Source organism: Hermetia illucens, chromosome 4 (assembly GCF_905115235.1).
Source record: "Hermetia illucens chromosome 4, iHerIll2.2.curated.20191125, whole genome shotgun sequence".
In the NCBI taxonomy this organism is placed as follows: Eukaryota; Metazoa; Arthropoda; class Insecta; order Diptera; family Stratiomyidae; genus Hermetia; species Hermetia illucens.
In genome coordinates this window covers 24,425,197-24,446,780 of record NC_051852.1, presented here as the reverse complement: position 1 = coordinate 24,446,780, position 21,584 = coordinate 24,425,197, and the positions used below count along the sequence as shown (strand labels likewise).

Genomic DNA, 21,584 nt, shown 5'->3' with positions numbered 1-21,584 from the left:
AATTAAGTAATGAGACTGATTCCATAAGAACCGTATATTTAAAAATTATTCTACAACTCTGCCATTCCCTTCAAAGTAGTCCCCTTGGGCACCTATACAGCGATTTCAGCGCGTTTTCCACATAACACGTAACATTTCTGGAACGCTTCGACTTGAATGTCGGCGAGTACCCTCGTCACGACCGCTTGGATGTCCGTAATTGACTTAAAATGGGTTCCTTTAACCACTAATTTTGTTCTAGGGAACAAAAAAAGTCACAGGATGATATACCATATCGATCAAGCAGCGTGGGATTATTTTCCACTTGTTCCAAACAGTCTTCTTCGACGGTCATTCCATGTTGCTTTTGCTTCTCAGGAAGGTTCTTTGGAACCATCTTCGCGCACAGCTTTTTTATCCCGAAATAGTCTGTTTCACGGTTCATACCCAGTTCCGAGGCCAATATTCGAACTGCTGAACATCGATCTTCAGGGATTAGGGCGCGCACACGCTGCGCATTCCCGTCAGTCCGCACCTCGACTTGTCTTCCACTCCGTGCCTCGTCTTCCACACGTTCACGCCCCTTCTTAAACTCTTTATGCCATCGAAACACTTGGGCACGACTAAGAGCACTATCACCATGCACTTTTACAATTTTGGCGTACGTCTCCGAAGGTGTTTCGCCCAAACTGGCGCAAAATTTTAACGCGACGCGTTGCTCTATATTTCGTTTCTTCACTTTCGTGACGAGCGCCACCAACACACGTCTATTCAACACGACACAGCAAGCGAGCTAAACAAGCTAGATCGATGGTGGGGAAGGGGAACGGAAGGGAATTTGAAGGTTACAGGTTTACCTTAAGCGTGGCGATAAAATCAGTATCATTACTTAATTGTCCAACCTCGTATATATATAAGTAATTACGAAGTATCAAAAATAAATATTTCTACTTTCTCCCATTCAGTTTAGAATGAAAAGTCAGATAACGAGAAGCAGGGCATAGCGATGTTGTTATGTGTTATAGTTAGAGGGGAGAGGCTTCCACCATATTATACATTATATTCCAAAGAAAAAATATGCCTAAACCGAATGAAGGAAGTGATAAAACGTTTCCATCGGGAAGAGGAAACGGGAAAGGTTGACAACAAAGCTTGTCGTCTTGAAGATCTTTTGCAGCAGTGATCGATGCTTCTCGCGATCATCTTATGAGTGATGTCAAGAAGGTGAAAAAACTCAAATCTCAACGTGTCATGGTTTCTAGAGGTATGACAACAGTGTTGCTATGACTTGACGTTTCCGTAAATAAGCTTTTCATGAGTCTCTTTTGAAAAGAATACGAAAAATGATTACTAAACGTTAACTATCTGCTCATAGCTGTGGGGAAGGTGAAGAGAGATTGCCCTTTCATCATAGCCCTGTGAGCTTAGTTTGCTTGGGAGCTGATCCAGCACATTCACAGGATGACAATATTTAAAAGAATCCGAGAATTTTACTGACTACAATAACGCAGCATTGCCGAAGCTGCGGAGAAGGAAGGGAAACCCACATGCACTGCGATTGCCCAGCTCTGGCTAGAGTCAGGCTGCGAACACTGGGTAAACCATTCTTTGGCGACCTCAGAAAGATTTCTAGCTACATGGTGCGAGAGCTGCTTTCTTCCGTGAATGTTACGGGCTGGCTTTGAAGATTCGAGGCAACTGGACTCTGCCTCCCTGCTCCCATAAGAACAGTCACGGTCTTAGGAGTTTGTGGGATCAAAATGGCGCACCAAAGCGCTAATTCGGCCACTGATAGGTATCTACCTACATTAATGAAGACACATACCTAGCTAAGAGGACCCTGCCAGGGCCAACTACTACAATAATGAAAGGCTCATACCTCGCTAGGACTGAAAACAAAGAGGACCCTGATAACGCCAACACCGATCCATCTACTAATGAAAAAGACTATAAAATTGTAAATTTTACTCCTATCAGCGTTTACATGTCATTCTACTATTATTGTTCGTTTTTGTATTTCGTACTTAAATATTGAGCCGTATCCGATAACGACTGGCGTGTAAAAACGGCACTTTACACTCACGCACAGGAAGACACCGTCAAGCTTTGGTTAGCGCAGCTAATTCGGATGGAGAAATAATAATAATAATCGTTGGCGCAACAATCCATATTAGATCAGGGCCTTGAAGTGTGTTAGACCACTTCATTCAAGACTGAAACGGTACACCACAGTACACTGTGGGAGGCAATGTGGTCAGCATTGCGCTCGCCCGAGATTATTACCCTGATTTGACTCAGGTACTCATTCACAGCTGAGTCGACTGGTGTCCGACATCCAGTCACGATAACAAATTCCTCTGCCCCCAGCGAGATTTGAACCACGACCTTCCGCTACGACAGCCCAGCGCTCTAACCACTTGAGCCATCCGGACACGGATGGAGAAATACGAGTTTAAATTTTGTTTATAATTTTTGCTTAGTTTTAAAACCATTTGGATTATCATCTGGAGCTCCTGGCCCCGTCTTCATAAATACCAAAACTATTTTAGATATTTGTTTCTATGGTTAGTAAATGTAGATCCTGAGATATCGGCTTATTGTAATAAGCTCGGTATAATCGGTTTCGTTTAGTTTGATACCTAGGACTGATCAAAGCCTACATTGAACCGGTAAGAATCTGGACGCTACTCTTAATGTGATACTTAATTACATTGAAACTATGGAATATACCATAAGCCCACACTCAAATTTAAATCCTATCAGTTTTTCTTATCTTATCAATTGCTTATTAATATTAACTATTATTAAAAATACTTCTTACCATGTGGAATGATCTATTTCTAATGTACCACCCAAGTGAATAGGAAGTGATTTTCGTGGTATATGTAAGCTTAACGTTGGAATCGATACGGTAAACACACGCTCACGTAATTTCTCTCGTACGAATAATCGTAGAATTTTAAATGGTGCCTTAAACCACAGCGGAGCCGTAACAATCAAAACTTTCTTCAACCGTGCTGGATAGCCACCCTAAAATGAAGAAAAACAAATAAAGTTTAGTAAATTTGTTGATTACAAATTTGAATTCGTAAAAATACGTAGACAAAGTGGGCAAAAATAGCGAGTTTTTTTCTGTATTTTGACGTGAGCACAATTATAGTGCTGATATTAAATATATTAACTAAAATTAAGACATGACGTTATAGTCCGTAGCATTTAATGGAAGAAAAAAAGAATGGAGAAAGTTCGTTGCGGGAAAAATTTCAAATTGTGATTATTATCGGTAAAAAGTGTAAAGAGCAATGTTTGCGAAGTTGAAAACAAAAATAAATCCCCAAGTGAATGTCTAATTTGAGAGCCGAGTGCTCTTGATTGCCCAATATTTTCCAGAAATTGTTGGATTTCTTTCGAATGAAATCTACAATTTAGAAAAAGAAACTAGTTTAATTGATATTCTGAGAATTAAATGAGAATTAAAACTTTACAGTTAATAGCAGTTTCGTCTTCAAAACCCACTAAATTTTATGTGCGAATTTCAGCACGCCAACAGTATTAGCATTTCGGCACTACTATCTTCGAATGTTCTCTCACTAATTAAACATCAAACGAACGCTAGTCTTGTGATCCCAGCAAAAAAATACCTAAAAATCGGGCGCCTCATTTCAAAGAAAATAACATTATTAGGCTCCAATTGGTAATGTATGAATTCCACTCGATTACAATGGACTACGTTAGACGAACAATACCATTTCAATGGATTATATGACCAACATACACTCAATTTTACTTCCGGAGTTTCAGCACTCATAAGAGTTAGACGTGGTGCACGTTAGGTCTGGGTTTTCTAAATTGAATTTTATGGTCTGTTGTAGATAGTATAGTTGGCGTCAAGTTTAGATTTACAGTCGAGTGTACAACAGAGAACGGAAAGAGCAGAAATAATAATTGTTTGAAAGAACACCTACACCATTGTTTTGAAGTTTGGGTTACTGGTGGAGTCGAAACTGTAGTAAGTTTGAGGTTTAGGAAAAAAGAGTTAATCTTATTTCAATGGGAATTATATGGATAGCACTTGTAATGTCTATTGTAACGAATGATAGTAGCAAGTGGTTCTTTTGACACCCCAATAATGTTGCAAATCAACTGTTGTATCATTTTGAGGAGTCGTTTGTATTTGAATTAAATATCTTTTGGTGGCGCAACAGTTCAATTTGAACCTGGGCTATGAAGTGTGTTATAGCACTCCATTTATAGATTTATAAACCGCAACGGTACTACGCTAGAGCATAATGTGGCCAGCATGGTCACTCGGAATTATTGCCCTGATTTTAGGCAGATACACATTCACTGATTTCTGACATCCAGCCTAAATACAAAATACAAATATCTCCATCTGAAGCCTTCCAATGTGGTCACCGAACCTTCCAATGTGGCCACGGAACCTTCCATTGTGGCGATCACCGACCGTGGATAAATTGAGAAAGAGGCGCCTTTGATCCATAATCCCAATTCCTATTTTCTGGATCCCCCGGACTGAATTCAAGGTTTGAACGCAACCTCTCACAAAACTACTTTATAACAAGTTACCGGAGAAGAAATCTTATAAAGAACAGTCGAAATCTGGTGCTCCCAACACAGACGCTTAAAGTGTCATCAAGGGTCAAAATCAAATAATGAACTACGTATGGGAACATGAGAGTCCTGAGGTTTTAACATGAGTACATGTCGTGTAGGCATAATCCCATGGTCACTCTTCGAACACAAGATTGATTTGGAGACCACAATCAGAGCCCCGCCATGACTACTACAGCGGCACTGGTTTATACTTAGTGGATGCGAGGCTCATCTAATATCTCTACCGCAACTAAAGGGTACACGATCCGAATTATACAGCTCAACTCCATGATTGGTTCCATAAAGAGCTCTATCCACGATATGAGCACAATCACAACCACCATGAAACACCTCCAAGGTGCCCAACCGCAAATAACCGGGCCGAGAGCATATCCTCCAGGAACATATGAGCTCACAGGGCCATCTTGGTTCCCATGGTACCAGATAACCTCTAGTGAGACTTCGTCGTCGCCGGCCTTCAGATGAACTCTTTGCAGACTCGGGTCTGATCGCCCTGACCAAGTGCGTGGCGACCGACCTCCACAGCGGGACCTATGGGAACAGGGCATAGTCGGACGATGAACGTCCTGTTTTTTTCGTCGCTTTGCTCGCCGTTCCGCTGTTTTCAGCCTAACCGTACGACCATTGATTTAAAACCTAACAAGAAAGCAGGGAAAAATCAGCAGGCACTTAAAGCGACGAAATACGCGTTGGTAGTTTCGAGAAACCGGCCTCAAATTTTGGAAGGCGATAAGTACCAAATGTGCGAAAGATACCGGAAATAAAAGGAATAATTAAATTTTCAGGCAAAATAATATCCATTTGAAGGAACACACGTGTGCTAGCGTTGCACTTACTCTTCCATACACCGCAGGTAAGCCGCATTCTGCTTTTTAGGCAGACTATTGTTGACTTATCTCGTAGACCCACGTCTCACTACCAGGAATAAGGCGTTTTATAAAGATCCGATTACTATTTGCTTCAGGAACTAAGTCCTCAGCTACCGTTTTTGCACGAAATTCAGGTCTGTTGAGACGAACTGTGATGTGCGTCCCGAATGAAGCAAATCATCTATCACTATATGACCACTTTTAAGGTCTTTATACCACCCGTATGGCTGAGTTTTATGGAGCGTGGACTCCCCAAAGGATTTTTGAACCATTACACGAAATTTCGCTAGCAACGTGAAATTTCAAACGAACTCTTTGGTCAATTATTTGGTTATAGGGTAGATGCCCCAGGTACGAGCGTAAGCGAAACCTAAAAAGCATAAGATTAAGTTGTATGGACTAAAGTTACGAGCAAAAGGGCAAAGAAGGAGGCGAAAGTGAAAATTCATTCAGAGGCGATTGTTATCTCTAGTAGAGGAGATATTGGAAAAATCAAAATTGATCCTAATCCAAAAGACCTGGGTGGAAATGTCAGAAGGATTCAAAAAAACTCAGAAAGTGGATGCAATGCAGACATTTTTGGTCACTGGAAAAGCTTGAATTTGATAGATTGCCTGCAATATAGAGAACAGACCTCAATAAAGAAGTGGTTCAACTGCCTCATGTCTGGACAATCCGCGAAGATATTCAGTTGTGCCATTGTTCGGCCCGTTTGGTGTAGAAGGTTTGAGAAGAAATGCTATATTGCTGGGGAGTGGATGAATGGTGGAAATCCAACTGCGCGAAAGAGGGATAGGATAAGAGACATATATTTCCGTAAGTTGCGGACTCCCACAATTTAGAAAAATGTTAATTGCAATGATAAAATGAAGTTTATCCAAATAAACCTCAATCATTGCAGTGTCGCTCAAGATTTACTTGCACAGCCGACTGACGAATCTGAGAAGAAAATGACTATTATAAATCAACTGTATATGTAACCTTCAAGGTAATGTATGGTCACAAGAGGCACGGCTATCAATCCATACAATGAAACATAAGTTGCTCAGTTAGTGGCCAAGAAGATGGACATTGCTCCGTAACTACTAGTGCAATTGTTTAGCAGGCAACCTTCGATTGCTCTGCCACAAAGCCAGATAAATAAAGGGATGAAGCCTCAAGTTGTCTATTTCGCAAAGCAATAAAGAATCCTTTGTGCAGCTCTTCTCAAAGGACGTAAATCCGTGGCACCTATTGAATTGTGATGGGACGACATACGAGACCGTTCATCTGCAGCTCTACCCCTTTATCGAAAATTATTCAAAGATTATTTCCACAACAAGAAAAGGACAGATTGTTTTGCTTCTGGAGACCTCCGAATCCGACGGCAGTTGCGGTCATCATATAAGAGCTGCTAGAAATCGACAGTAGAATAGGGGGCAACAAAGTTTTGGATCTGTACGGTATGCCGAAAAGGGTCTTAAAAGCTCGACATGAAACCTACACCAGACATTTTCACTGAGTTGTTCGAAGTACAGATGTTTGAGAGGTAATTTCTCGTATAATGGGAGCAACCGCGGTATTGCTTAAGATTGGTAAACCTCAAGTCGAGTCATCCTCCTATAGATCCAAATATATGCTGGCTACAATGCCGACCAAGCGGGCCGTTTTAATCGACCATTACATTAGTTACTGTCTTGGACGAGATTTCGATTCCCGCAGCGGGTAGCGTCAGTAACAGCTGCTTCATGATCACCGTCACCGTGAGAAACACATTTAAATAATCCAATTGGCAACGATTGGTATTTATTGTCGATATTTATTTAGAAGAAAAAAGACGCAGCTATGACGCGGATGACGTTATAGAACATCAGGTACAACGATGTGCTCGACCTCCCGATGGCAGAAAAGGCCACGCTGGTAGGCTTCAGGATGCTGAGTTATATCCATGCGAAGCGGTCAGAGACTTTGTACTCACACGAAAATTCATTAGAAGTGGAATCATATCATCGCTTCCAAGAAGGCCATCAAATATTTTGGAGTGATGACAGACGGGAAGCTCACTTTTAAATAACTCGTCCAGTGTGGTTGCGACGAAGTATCCACGACGAAATTGGCCCTAGTTATGATGATGCCTAACATATACTTGTAAGCTGGGATATACTTGTAAGCTGGGTATATCTAGGATTTTGAGTTCCACCTGGCTCTGTTCATGCACAAAAAATTGATTGCGGCCTACAGAAGGGAAGCATCAACGGTGTGGCCTATCTTCAGGACCGTCTCATACGACGCGTCATCTCGGGAATGATGATGAGATGGCGAACATATGCAGCATGAACCAAATCTCCCGTTTGCCGCAAATGAGGAATCTATGAAATGATGACAACAGCGATGGAAATGCTCAGAAAAAGTTCGGAGGACAAGCACTTTATTTCTTCCAGCAAGGAGTGATAGGAGAGACAACATGGAGAGATCAATTATAATCTGAACCAGTTTCTCATGCAGCAGGAAAAACATCGCTAGTACCACATACAAGTTCAAATTAGACATTTTGCCTAATTGTCCAAACTCCGATGGAACATCTAGCACCGGGAGACTCCAATGGTACTGCACTTTGGCACCGGTGAACCTGTATCGTCAACTTTCGGCCCTTTTTATTTTTGAGGTATCTCTGCCCCCATTGTTGAATCCAATCAACTTGGATCAGCCTGGATGGTCATCGTAAGTTTGCTTTCCCGGAATAGCACAGAAGTAAGTAAAATAGTTTCTTGAATAAAAAGCGAAAAAAAATTCTATTTTGGGTTGTATTTGCTGAGAAATGATTAAAAGTTCAAACTTTCTAAACAGAAAATTTCATAAAAAACAGTCAAGCATTGTGAACTGAATTTGTAGAAATTCTCAAGATGATATATGCTTAGCCCACATTCTAATCAGCACCCATTCCACTTTCTATCCTTGCACAATGCGTACAATCTTAATTGCTTCCCAACAATGCCTACTTCTTGCTTCAAGTAGAATGCGGCAAAAGTATGGCTTCTCACTGAGTTGGAACAAAAGAGGTCGACAGCGAATACTGCAAATATTCTAAGCCAACAACACTTTAAATAATACGAAAAATGAGAGATTAAAGAAGGAACAATAGAAAGAGGGATGGAATAAAGTGCATTCAGCAAGAAAAAATTATTTCTAACTCTTTGATGAGTGATTAATCCTGGAATTTGTCAGATGTTTTTTCCGCCCCCCCACAGAAATCCGATTAGTTTAAGCACCTCTGCTCGAGCTGATTAAACGCAGTTGGTACTTAAGTTAAGATTAAAATCTAATTTAGGACTAACCTCAACCGTTACTGAAATTATTTGAATCTATTAAAACTCTTAGAAACAGCAAGGAAAGCCTCGAACGCAATGGTACACAATTGTTGAGCTGAAGACCATGTTGTTCGGGCAAACATAATTTCGGTCGTTACACGTGTACTACATAATTCGCAATTTCCTAGAAACGGTTTAATAATAAAGTCGTTATCTATTTGCTCATATATACTTTACACTGCCCACGCACTACACATTCACTTTATCACATTATCATGAACGTATTAATAATTCACTGTCGGTTTGGATGAACTTAGGCGTGATGTATGCGACGAACGTTATTGTCAGGCGAATGGAACATTTCAAGTTCAAGGAAAGGCCATACGAAATGGCCACTAGTGGATACATTTACGTCCTTAGATATCGTTTTCTTATTGGAGTTTTGTCTTAATGATCGAAATCAGCAAATTTGCCGGGTTCAGGTTGGGGTGGAATGAAGCATTTCAAGGATTTCGTTCTTGTTCTGGTACATGGTAACAGCGAATTCGTTGAAATTGTTTTTTCAGGGCTGGCGCATTTGCTGGCGTATGCTAAAAAGCCATAGAAACGTTGCGGGATATAATACGGTAGAATATATAGATTTCGAATTATATTGAATGTGGGATTGGATTTTAAGGGATTTCCTTAGAAAAATAGGTTTACTTGGCAACTGCTAAATGTATACAAAGTGCTTTCCAACGAAACCAGGACTCCTTGAAAGGTCAAAGACTTATCATTTTACCGGAACTCATTTATTTTATTCAAATCTCCTTTCGTTCTTGCTGCTGACATAATGGTCAAATTCGGCATACAGCCCGCACAAAAAAGCGTTTTCACACAAGAACGATAGCATTTACTGACCGGTCCTATTGAACAGACCGATCAGAAAATGAATTATTTGCTTCTAACAGAGATCATTTAGTGTTGTTTTCACCACTCATAGGCTTTTTTAAGCTCGACTCATCTGGGTGCTTTCATCCTGACATTTGCCCTCTTAGTTTTTGGATCGTATTCAAAGGAGCACAACTCATCACAATGTTGTATAATAGGAAAAACATTCTTTGATGATGTCCCTCGAATGGTGAATTTTGTACCGTCTTTGGCCATGCAGGACAATTCGGGAACAGTTCTTTCAGAGAATGGAATACACTAGGACGGATGAGAGATTAGAAGCTGAAGTAGCATAAGAGCTTCGTGAATAGAACTGAAACTGGAAAAACATTTAAGGTTCGTACACTGTAAGCCGGGTTGCGGCAATGTATATTATAACAGATAGAGCTGTTCATCCACCCCGTTTCACAGCTTAAACAAGACGCATACATTGTTTACAGGACTCGGTTGTTAAAAAGATGATATATCAAAGATAGCCAGACGATCAGTATAAATAGTATAGGTGGGACTGTTTTTGGTGAATAAAGAAGGAAAATCACTCTGATGACTTATAAAAACAACAGTGGACCAGCTTTGAAGCCTTGTGGAACTCCAGAGGAAAAAACAATGCAGACGGGCAACCATTGAAAGATGCTCGACTTGCTCTGCCACATAGATAAGACCATATCCAGGAGACAAATAAAGGAGTTTGGAAGTTTGGAAATAAGCAACAAGTAGTTAACGGAATCTAATACTTTGAACCTTATAGACATCTTTTCTTGCATTGAGAGATTTCGCAATTAAGCTTTTGAACACCAAAAAAATAATGAGAGTCAAACACCGGCATTCAAATCCATGCTGACCATTCACGGTGCGCAAAGTTAAGCGTATTTTAGGTATTTTTCAATTTAGAGAAAAAGGAAAGGACTGACATCGAGTAGCAGCCCTCGATTAGCATAACAATAACTTTTTCCTGTATATGCATAATATATGGTTTAGATTCTTTACAGAAAGATTTGGAAGTCAATCGGGACTACAAATGACGTAAGCATAAATAATGTTGATGAGAAATTGGACAATAGAAGGGTTTAGGAATGAAATAGGAGTATGGGATGAAATACTCTCAGCTGTAGTGAAGCGAGCACATTCTAAAGTGATTACGGAGGAGTTTACAGGCTGACTGAGGTGAATTAAAGTCAGATCAGCAAGGTATTAATGAGGATCGAGGACTGGGCTCATGCGGCAAAAATAACTTTAATTCATGTTATTCAAACAACTCTTGATCGCCTATTAAATATTGGTCATGAGCGTCTTTGATTAACATTTTTGTAAAAAAAATAGAGGAATGATGTTGGCACGATCATCAGCTTAACTGAACCACATGAATTTTACTCGAGATGTATGTTTAGCTCGAGAGAGTTCCAGATTTCTACAGTGAACCAGACAGGATATTTTCGTAAGAGTGCACCAGAGAGGGGAACGGAACGGGAAAGGAGAAAATGCAAATACAAGGTGGTTGCATAGTAGACACAATATCTGGCAGGATTAATAGCTCAAAGAAGAAAGATCAAAGCCCAATTTAGAGTATATAAGACGCTACAGTTGAAGTAAAGTGTATTTGGCTTCACTGGGAAGTTAGATGCAGGAGTCTCCTGGCTATTTTCAAGGACCATTAGAGAGATATTCTCCCTATCCCTCAAGGAAGGAAGGGGGGGGGGGGGGGGCGGCGGCGTTGAATAATACAAATAATTTCAGAAATTCTAGAGTTGAAAGAAATTTTACATGCATTCCAAAAGAGAATGAGCAAAGCGAAAAAAGAAAAAAAGAAGAGCTCTGGAGAAAGCGGCGATTTCCCCAAGTGGATTCGAGATTATGTGTTTTCTGGGTAAAAGGGGGTATATTTGGGTATTTCCAAGATATCAGCACAATACTTTGCATGTGCAAACCTCCTCTTTATGTAATGGATTGTACCTGCAGGCCAAGAATATCAAATAATGTCGCCACTAAAGCGAGTTTATATAGACTTCCAGATTTATAAGTTAAGTATTCTTCTTTCCCGACAGAAGCATAGCATAACATAATTTTCTAATTTTACCAATATGAAATTTGAGAAAGCATAGCAATTATACACCTATACGCCATTTCATGTTCACTCAAAAACACCACCGGCTATCTTTTATACATCCTGTATACGCTGGTTGGACTACCACTAATAACACCATTCCAATGATTGAGTCTGTGAGCGAAGCATTATTGCCAAAATTACTACAGCATTCACTCAATACGCCAATTGCTGCTGCAAGAGCAACATTACTCAAGTTACAACGATCGATATAATTCAGCTGCATTTGCCCAGCACAGTTCATGGCTTGCTTAGTTCCGGATATTTCCTATCATCAGCAAGATCTCTGTTATCCACACCATCCTTTCCTTCGTTCAATATGTGCTTGGATGGAGCCCCTGTCACACTCCCTAGATCATTGTGCCCTTCATATTTTCTCTAGTTTGGATGTTCTAGAATACTTCTTCTTGCTTGGTGGATGTACATCATGATAAATTCAGAAATCTTAGCTACATATTTCTGTTTTAAATTTAATGACTTTGTTTGGATATTATCTCGACTCGGGTGACCTTTCCTATTAATCCCTCAACATTCATGACATTCAAGCAGTTCCTCTGACCTGTATTCTTCTTTATCTGTAACATCAGAAGGCACCTCAAATCTGAAAAGCTGCCCCTGAAGTGAAGGGCTAGAATCTTCGTTGCATCTGATATCCAAGACAGTTTAACATCGAATAGGTTTCTCTATTTGAATTCAATTTCTGATCCTGAAAAGCCGCTCCCTTCTTGCGCAAATGCGGTAAATGTCATACTAACCTCATCAGGTCTAGGGTGGAGAAAGCTTTATTGAAAGCCTTATCGTAGTTGATCACTGGTCTCAATTTAGGTTATGTAAGGAAATTTTATTTCTCGGTTCCCTATAAGTTATTTCTCAGGAGCAAAGAAAACCGCTCGATGAGAAGTGGGGTCTTTTTCAAAAATTTTAAATGGCGTAGCCCCATTTGAAAGAGCGAAACACCGCCATCGACCTCAAGAGGAGCCTTTGACACTCGTGAGCTTCTGCTGTGTGTTTGGTGGGATATTTGAAAGAATATTCACGATGACCAAAATATTTCTCTGCTACAAATATCCTTGTATGAATATGTAGAGAAAAGGACAACGATAAAAGGACGAAATACAGTTTTATCTATGATAGAGAAGGCAAACCATCAACTGCTGTTTTACCTTTGCCTAGGTAGCACACAGCAATTGGCAACCGAGGGAGGAATGAGGCAGCGTTTGATGAGATACCTCTGCTTTGAACGGAACCATCGGTCGTCCTTTTTTAAAAATGTTGGATACTTTACAAAATAGGGGCTCCGTGAAATAAATAATGATTAGCAATTTTCTTTTTAATTGTTTTGATCCGTCATCAAGTAAATGCTGCTTCAGAACCTTCAATTCAAACAAGGATTGTGGAACTATTGTAGGAAGACCTTTCATAAAGTAAGAAATTTTGGTATTGCGGATAAGAAAATTGTCTTGAGAAAAGCCCAAAATAATGGCAAGAGAACACTGACGCAGAATGGATAGGAATAATATCCTAAAATTGAAAAAAGAAAAACATCCTCAAATTAAAATTTATGGATTTTGACAGTTTAGAAAAAACATAGCACAAAAAAATGTTTTGATTTAGAAAAAAATAAAGTAAAGGTAGAATTGAAGATGAAGAGAATCAGAATGATGTTGGAGTTCGCAAATGGGCTAATGGACACTGCCAATTAAAGCTATCACTTTGAGAAAATCAAAGCGATATGACGAGGAAGGGGAGGCGGCTATTATTACTCGTAGGATCCTCTTCATTGAAAAATACCAGGTATATCAATTTTGCGAAGCGCTATCTATCCGTCGATAATAGAAGTCGAGTTTAGATTACATTTTAAAATTCCATCCATCCATTGTTAAAGCATTCCCTGACTTTCAACCCCATCTGGCAATTCTGTTTTTGTTTACAAATCATTCTAAGTTGGCATGTCAGTACATTTTGCAACAATGGAAAATATCGAGCGTCGTATAATTATTAAATTTGTTGTAAAATTAAGTTTGGGGCCAATGGAGATTTATAGTGAAATGGCAAATGTGGTAGGTGAATCTGCTCCTCCAAAAACAATGGTTTACAAATGGGCTGTTGAATTTAAAAGATATCTTATAATTATTGAAACCAATCCACGTGCAGAACGCCCAAAAAGTGCAAAAGTACAATGGAATCCGAGTGCGACTTTCTCTGCAACATTTGGAGCGCTTTAGGAGAAATAAAAAAAAATTTATGCATCAATTCAGCGCCGTGGATGAGACCTGGATCTATCACCATGGTCCTGAATCAAAACAAGAGGCTTAGGAGTGATGTCCAGCCGAATCTTCGGCGCGGAAGCGAGTACGTGAGCAACTAAGAAGGTGTTAGCGTCAGTGCTTTGGGATGCTAAACGAAAAATTCAAATTGTTAGTGGATTACCCTAAACACTGGTAAAACAATAAGCCAGGATTATTATTGTAATCTTTTGGACCTCTGACCTAAATTATCCATGATTGAGTACCAAACTGAAGCTCTACAAGTAGTGAATAGTGAAATATCTATATCTTGTCGTATTAACTAAGCAGTCACTATCTCGATTTAATTAAAATAAAAGAAATAGTGTATAAGTAGATAGTTCTTCGGTAAGTAAAGAATTCCATAAAAATATGCTTATTTTTAAGGCTGAACAAAGAAAGATCCAACTAAAACGACTGCTTTTTGCTGCAGTTAGTTTTCTTTTAAATGAGCGTAGATTTATTGGTTGCCACTTCAAGCTATTAAATGCTGACAAGATTCTACTTTATAATGAACGCAAACCTTTTGATACTAATATCGAGGACCCCCAGAGTGTCGGGTTCGTCCCGCCGGGGCGATGAATATTTCGCCTACTCCTTCCAAAACACATTTCCCATCTTGTGATTTTGTGCACTTGGATATGGCTTGAAAGTCTTCAGGATTTTTTCTGCAAAGAAGGACGACCTATTTAAACCTAGACCAAGAAGACTACATAAAGAGATTCGTCTCCCGGTGCATTGTTTGAAATTGTATGATGGGATGCATGGGATGGAGAAACATACACAAGAAAACCACCTAGGCGTGATCAACACACACGCTAGTTGGCTATATCGTATTTAAACCGCGTATAGGTAATGACATTCCGTTTCGCCTCGATTTGTTGATCCTATATGCAGTTTTCTTGACCTACACTTATATAGAAGGATAATTTCTATAACGTTCTCAGTATGGAAGATGTGGTTGTCTTGTGGGAACTCTTTTCCACGAAAACATTGAAAGTCATCAACATGTCGACCAGCGGTTATAGCCGATAAGACTATGCTTCGCTTGAACAGCTTCTCCTCTGAACCACTTATAGAGTTGCATATCAAGGTCTAATTATTGATTATCAAGGCACTGCGGTCAATGGATATCGTAAGCTGCAATTTACGTGCACGTATTCATTGAAACATGTGATGCGTCCTAGGTGAGCTATAGAGCTTTTACTGACCCTTGCATTGGGACTTTAAAAACGAGTCGGATGATGATGAAGGAAGTAGCCTTCCTTTAAATTATTTTTTCATTTTTTATGAACAAGCTTTTTCTTGCCTGTTGTAAATTCTTGTGAATGGCGGTGGCTTGGTTCGGGTTGAATGATCAAGGATGAAATCTGGTTATCAGATACCACCAGTTATGTTTTGGTGATGCAAATTTTGTAGAGAATGATCTACTTGCCTCTTCAAAAAGGAGGCCATAACCGCTATTCGTGAAAATGAATCAAATGAAGAAATTAACCTCAAATCTCGATCTAAACGGCCATGATCCAAGCACCCAGACAATATTGGGTTTATCAATGGAAAATCTGCGTTTAGACTCAAGTTTCCTCTCGATCCAGCAACTCCACATGATGAAGGAAATCAACCCTCAAAATAGTGGACTTTTCTCATAGTAATACTGGCAAAAGGGAAGTTTTACGCGTAAGGACTATAGAAGAACTGACAATATAATACAGTATGACATATCGTAAAGTCAAGACAAGAAAACAGTTTGCTGAAGAATATCTCGAGCGGTCGATCCAAAAATCAAGCGATAATAATCACTGAAATGCACTCAAAGTAAACCACACCTCCCAAAAGAGGTTGAATCCACTCTACACATACGTATAATATTCGATCAAGATAAGGAGAGAGTGAGTAGATAGTTCCTTCCACTTACACAATGTTCACTGGTTGCAACACTTCATCTATTTCACAAAAACGATGACACTGACATAAACTTCAACAAAGGATTAATTTCATAGAAACTTTGTATAAAAATTTTCCAAAACGGAGGACGTTTCAAACGAATCTTTTCACTTTTTCCAATAACAAGATTGGTACTAGTTATTTTTATTATTTTAATGACATTTTGTATTTTGGTCGACACAAAATTGGTGAAATGCCGCTTTTATACTGTAAATTTGTGTAGAAAAAAAGAAGGAGATGACATATTTATCGATTGAGCCTACTATGTAGTGTTGCGGTTGAGTCAATTTGTAGATATTTTTGGAAGGGTTGGTTGAAAGCCTCCTTCCCTTTTCTCTCTGTAGTTTAGTGGAAACTTTATATTTTAATAGAAATGTGTATATCTTAAGCGAAGTTATAAGAATGAAAAGAACTGAAATTTCACTTTGAACTCCAATTAGCATTTGCTATTTTTTGGGAAACCTAATTGTGATAAAAGTTTTGATTGATAGTGACAATTAGGGAAATTTATTTTTAAGCACAAATTATCACATTTTATTTATGGGAATGGCAGGAAAGACTCACAACTTACTTCAGGGGATAATTTTTTCACGAACTTTCGAAACTTATTGGATTTCATGTTTTTAGTGTTCATCCCTCGATGGGAATTCCGCAGAAACAACAATTCCCGGGATGTATTCACACATTTTTAAAAAAATTCCGATAAAATGTAGGTTGAGCTTTTTACAAAACTTTTAGTTTATATGCAATTTTTAAGGATATGGATATATCACAAAAAGCGATTGGAAGTTCTGCTTCACAAATTCACAAAACTAACCAAATTGAACCGTTTCAAGGGAAATCACTAGAGCCTGATGTACAATAAATCCATGACAACAACCACCACCGTAACTCCCGATAACTAGGACTCGATTTCAAAACATTTCAAAACACCATCAATACCAATCCCAAAGGAACAGCTCTCTCTATATGTCCATATACATCAGCTGAATAGGAATTCACTTTCTTCAATATAGTTCCGAACTGGCAGCCAACATTGCACTACATATACCAGTGGTAGCTACAACAACATGAACTCAAATTATGTGTCACCGGACACGGATACAAGAGGGCCTCCTCCATGCAGTCATGGTATCATCAGCATCATAAAAGTGTATGCCAGCTGTTTTAAATGGACATCTGTCCTGAATACCGAATATCTATGGTATATCGTCCTCCGTGTTGGGATTATTCCGTTCGCTGTGTGTATGATCCATTTCGCACACTACCTCATTTCCGGCAAGGGATGAAAGTAGGTACGTTCGATGCAAGCAGGCGAAAAGATTCTTTGGGGAAATATTTATGATGAACAGATACAGTATCAAATGAAATTATTGATTCCATTTGCATGTTCGGATATTTGGTTTGAAATTTACAATTTGTATGCTTAGGTGCACATATAACACACAAATAAGGGTTAGCAAAAGTCCTTGATAAAATTTTTTTTTCCAATCATAATTTCGAATAAATTGGCACGTGTTACCTGGAAAATATATGCATTTCGACAATTTCACCATCTGCATAAAATATTGAAAAATTAAGCAAAAACTGCCATCACAGTCGAAATCAGGTAATTTAAGATCCTGAAATTTTCCGCCCTAGTAACGACCTCAGTTGTCGCACATTCCAAGTGATTCATGTACATCTGCCCATTCTCCATTTCTATCGAATCTGACACTCGCAAGAGAAATTTGGTATGAAATTGCGACACGCAGATGTAATTTCCATTGAATCCAATCTTGGAATTTTTTTTTGAAACAATACAAGGACGAATTTTACTGCAGAATTTCAGACAGTTCCTCATTTAATTGAATTTATCCTGGTTTTAGTAAATTACCATTTTTTCTTTCTCAGAATAAGTCATATTTATGAATTGTGTGATTCGGATCAAGGAAAGATTAGATAAAAGTTCAAAAAGATAAATATCCTAAAAATGAAAAGCTCTCAATCAGATAAGGCACATGCATTTGTCAGGACGAAATTAATACCTAATATCATTTTATATAATATTAGAAATCACACTGCATTATTCTGACTCGGGAGGAAGACGGCATTTTTGATTCCGAAGGATTATTTCGTAGACAAACAATAATGGTGTTCTCAAGGTAAGGAGAGTACCCCAGACTACGTGCCTAATTTCAGCTGAAGCTAAACCCAATGTTGAGCGAGAAGAATGCAATCTATCATGCACTATCCGGTTAGCCAGATGCAACTCTACATAAGTAGTAGTTGGGCCGATCATTTTCTTTCCTTTTTAAGGTTTTGTGTAAAACAAAACTTTAGTAAAACCGATTTATGGTCTGCCGGCTGTCGGTCACACTTTTTATCTCTGAAAAGATTACTTCTAATGATACGAGATTTTTTAGAAAGGTGGAACCGGTGAATCCCACTGCATGCAGTTTGTAACCCAAATTCCCGTCAGTTGGTCTCGCGAAGGTAAACATCGAGAAGTTAGTCAGAACACTTGGAGCAGGTGGAGCCGCGCAGGAGGCTACTCCTGGGAGTGGTGGGGCTGTGGCCGACATTGTCGTAAATTAAGTTATGAGCCCGATAACGACGACCTGTTAAGCTTTTATACTCAGGAGGGAAATTGCAGGGTTTCGGAAGGAGTGTCAGAAACTCCACCGCTTAACACAACGTCTAAACGAGAGGGAGAAGCTATCTCTTACGGATATTGAGGGATTATTTGAGGAATTGCTCCCAGCTCTGTGGAACGCTTGAGGGTCAAAGGAGGATGGAAGTCACGTTGGGAGTAGCGCAGGGATCATCCTAGGGCCGGACCACTGGAATGCCCCTGGTCGATTATGCAGATGATATCGCGGCGCTTGTTGCTGGACGCGTTGTCGAACAGGCGCATAGCAGACTTGCCATATTGATGTAACGAGTAAGCGGATGGATGACTGCTCATGGTTTCAACCTTGTATCGGAAAAAACCGAATTAGTCATCCTGACCAAAAAGAAAATTCCAAATTGCGTCCCATATCGTTCGGCGAGTCAATAATCGAGTCAAAACCAACAAAACAAAACCTTAAGCCGGCTAATGGTAAATATTGGGAATCCCACATCAAACAGGCGAAGCCTCCTGACGAGTTCAACGCAGTTTGTCCTGCTCTACGGCGCAGAGATATGGGCTGACGTTCTTGCTAAGGAGCGTAAAGCCAGATACAAGCGCAAAACGGAAGGGACAAGGGAGACGGTTGCTCGTTTGGGACTAGCCCGTGGTAAGGTGACAAACAGCAAGTTGTCTAATGATGGGAAGATAGTAGTAGTTTAGGTTGTTTAGGTGGTAGTCCGACGGCGTATCGTTGCGGGAGTCCAACACTCTGTGCGTAAATGCATTCACCTTCCCTACCCCACACTCGTAATGGTATCTTCGTCAGCGAAGCTCCACAACCCATTTCGGGCCTTTGCCTTCAGGATGGACTTACTTTAACCATTTTGATACATCGATCGTGTCCTCCAATTTCGAATTCTGAGCACCTAATGGTTTGCTATGGAATAACTTACCATAGCGTAACTAAGATCTATTTTTGAAAGAAAACAGTGAAAATATTGTCTAAAGACGTTGTAGAACGATACGAAGAAAACTGTTTTTGCAGAAAAAGACAGAAAATGACTAACCAGTGCCCGCATATAAGCCGTTGGTAAAGAAATAATTTCCTAGCTTTCCAGTTAACAGAAGATTAGTCTCTGGTAGTCCAGATCTCAGCTCGTATCTGCAACCCAACTATTGAATGGTGATTGCATCATCCGGGCAGTGAAAAACTTCTCTATTCATAAGGCACGTGCTGCGATTGCCGAGTGGTCAGACTGCCTCTAGCACTACTGGAAGGCAAACAGCAATCATTTCTAATGAATTGTTTCACAGTTTGTGGCTAATTTCAAAAATGAAACCCATGCAAAATGGTTTGTGGTAATTTTGCATTGATTATCTCGTGTGCCAGCAATTATGACAACACCTAGTATGAATTGCGTTTTTTAATTGAAGAAACTAAACAACAATCTAAACAATGGATTTCTCCCGGTGAATCTGCTCCAAAGAAGGCAAAGACGGTCCCATCGGCCAGAAAGGTCATGCCGACGATTTTTTGGGATGCTAACGGCGTCATCCCCATGAATTTTTTAGAAAAAGAAGAACGACCACTGGACAATACCACAGTGAATTACTAGACCGCTTCGATAAAAAATTGAAGGAGACACGGCCACATTTGGCGAAAAAGAAGGTGTTGTTTTTCACCACGAAAACGCACCAGCACATTGATCCGAAGTTGTCACCTCCAAACTGCATGAATTGCTGCCGCATCCACCGTATTCACCCGATCTGGCTCCTTGCGACTTCTTCCTGTTCCTTAACATGAATGACTCGGGAAAAAAAATGTTGTTCAAAGGAGGAGGTCATCGCAGAGACAGAGGTGTATTTTGGAGAGTTCGGCAAATCCTGTTTTTTGGAAGGCTTAAAAAATGGTAGGAATATTGGAAGAAGCATATCTTTCTAAAAGGGGACTATGTTGAAAAATAAAAATTTTTATTTTGACAAAAATGGTGTCTTTTTTTCTAACACAGATACTTATTGAACAGCCATTATATAAATCAGGAACATTTCAGAGGAAGCTTTTCCTGGAGACTTGTAGTGACCTTACGGCTGTTCAAAAATTTGTATAGAAAATAGAGACAACAAACTGTCTGCTGTATGTTTTTGTTGCTTGTAGTATTGAAAAATTCGGGCATGTTCCAGTGAAAAAGTTTCTTAATTTCAAGCCACATACGATTTTCATGGATTCACAAATAGTTTTTCCGGCCGCTCCAACCTGAACTGCGATGGGTCCAACGATACAGCATATCACCTCTGATCTTTCTCCGTTTGCGAATCGAAGCAATAATTGGCCGCAGCCGTCGGCGCAGTTCTTCTGGATTTCTGGAGCGAGTTTTGTAGTATATCTTTTACGTGAAAAAAAGTCTTCCTTTGTTGGATTTTCGGAGTGAGTTTTGTAGCCCGTCCTTTATGTGAAAAAAAAGTTTTCCTTTGTTGGCTACAGTTTTTTTTAGTAAAACAAATACCGGAAAAAGAACAACTGATTCCCTAAATATGGTATTTGTTTCAATAGAAACAAAAAGAAACACTATTCTTTTCCTTTCACGTAAGTTCTTCCAAATTTTTGGTGATTTTTCTAGCGGTCTGGTAGTTGCCAACATATGCGCCTACAAAACAGATCAGACAAGGCATTACTAACCCTAGTATAGCCAGTTCTGTCAATGTTTCAGAAATTGATATAGAATATAATTAATCCCTTGTTGTATATACCGCCCTAGACGTACATGCTTTGGAGATAACTCTGGTTATTGACTCCAAATTGGGGTACATTTGGTACTCCGCATTTGCACCTTCAACTCGATCCAGAGTAATGATGATTATAATTCCGCCGTAATGAAATCGGGCAGGGGGGGATGCCGAATTCTGTTGAAAATATCACTTGTCGACATCTTAGCAGAGGGTAGCTGGATAAAGTTTAACCAA

General features: G+C 39.6%; 1 protein-coding gene across 3 annotated transcripts in view; it reads right to left on the bottom strand.

Moving 5' to 3' along the window:
* LOC119656146 (tyrosine-protein phosphatase non-receptor type 9) overlaps positions 1–21,584 on the bottom strand; it is a 213,595-nt gene that overhangs the window by 10,514 nt on the left and 181,497 nt on the right. For all 3 annotated transcript variants that reach the window (XM_038062481.1, XM_038062479.1, XM_038062480.1), the window contains one exon: positions 2,801–3,009. In XM_038062481.1, coding sequence (XP_037918409.1) covers positions 2,801–3,009 — 209 coding nt within the window. The remainder of the gene's footprint in view (positions 1–2,800; positions 3,010–21,584) is intronic.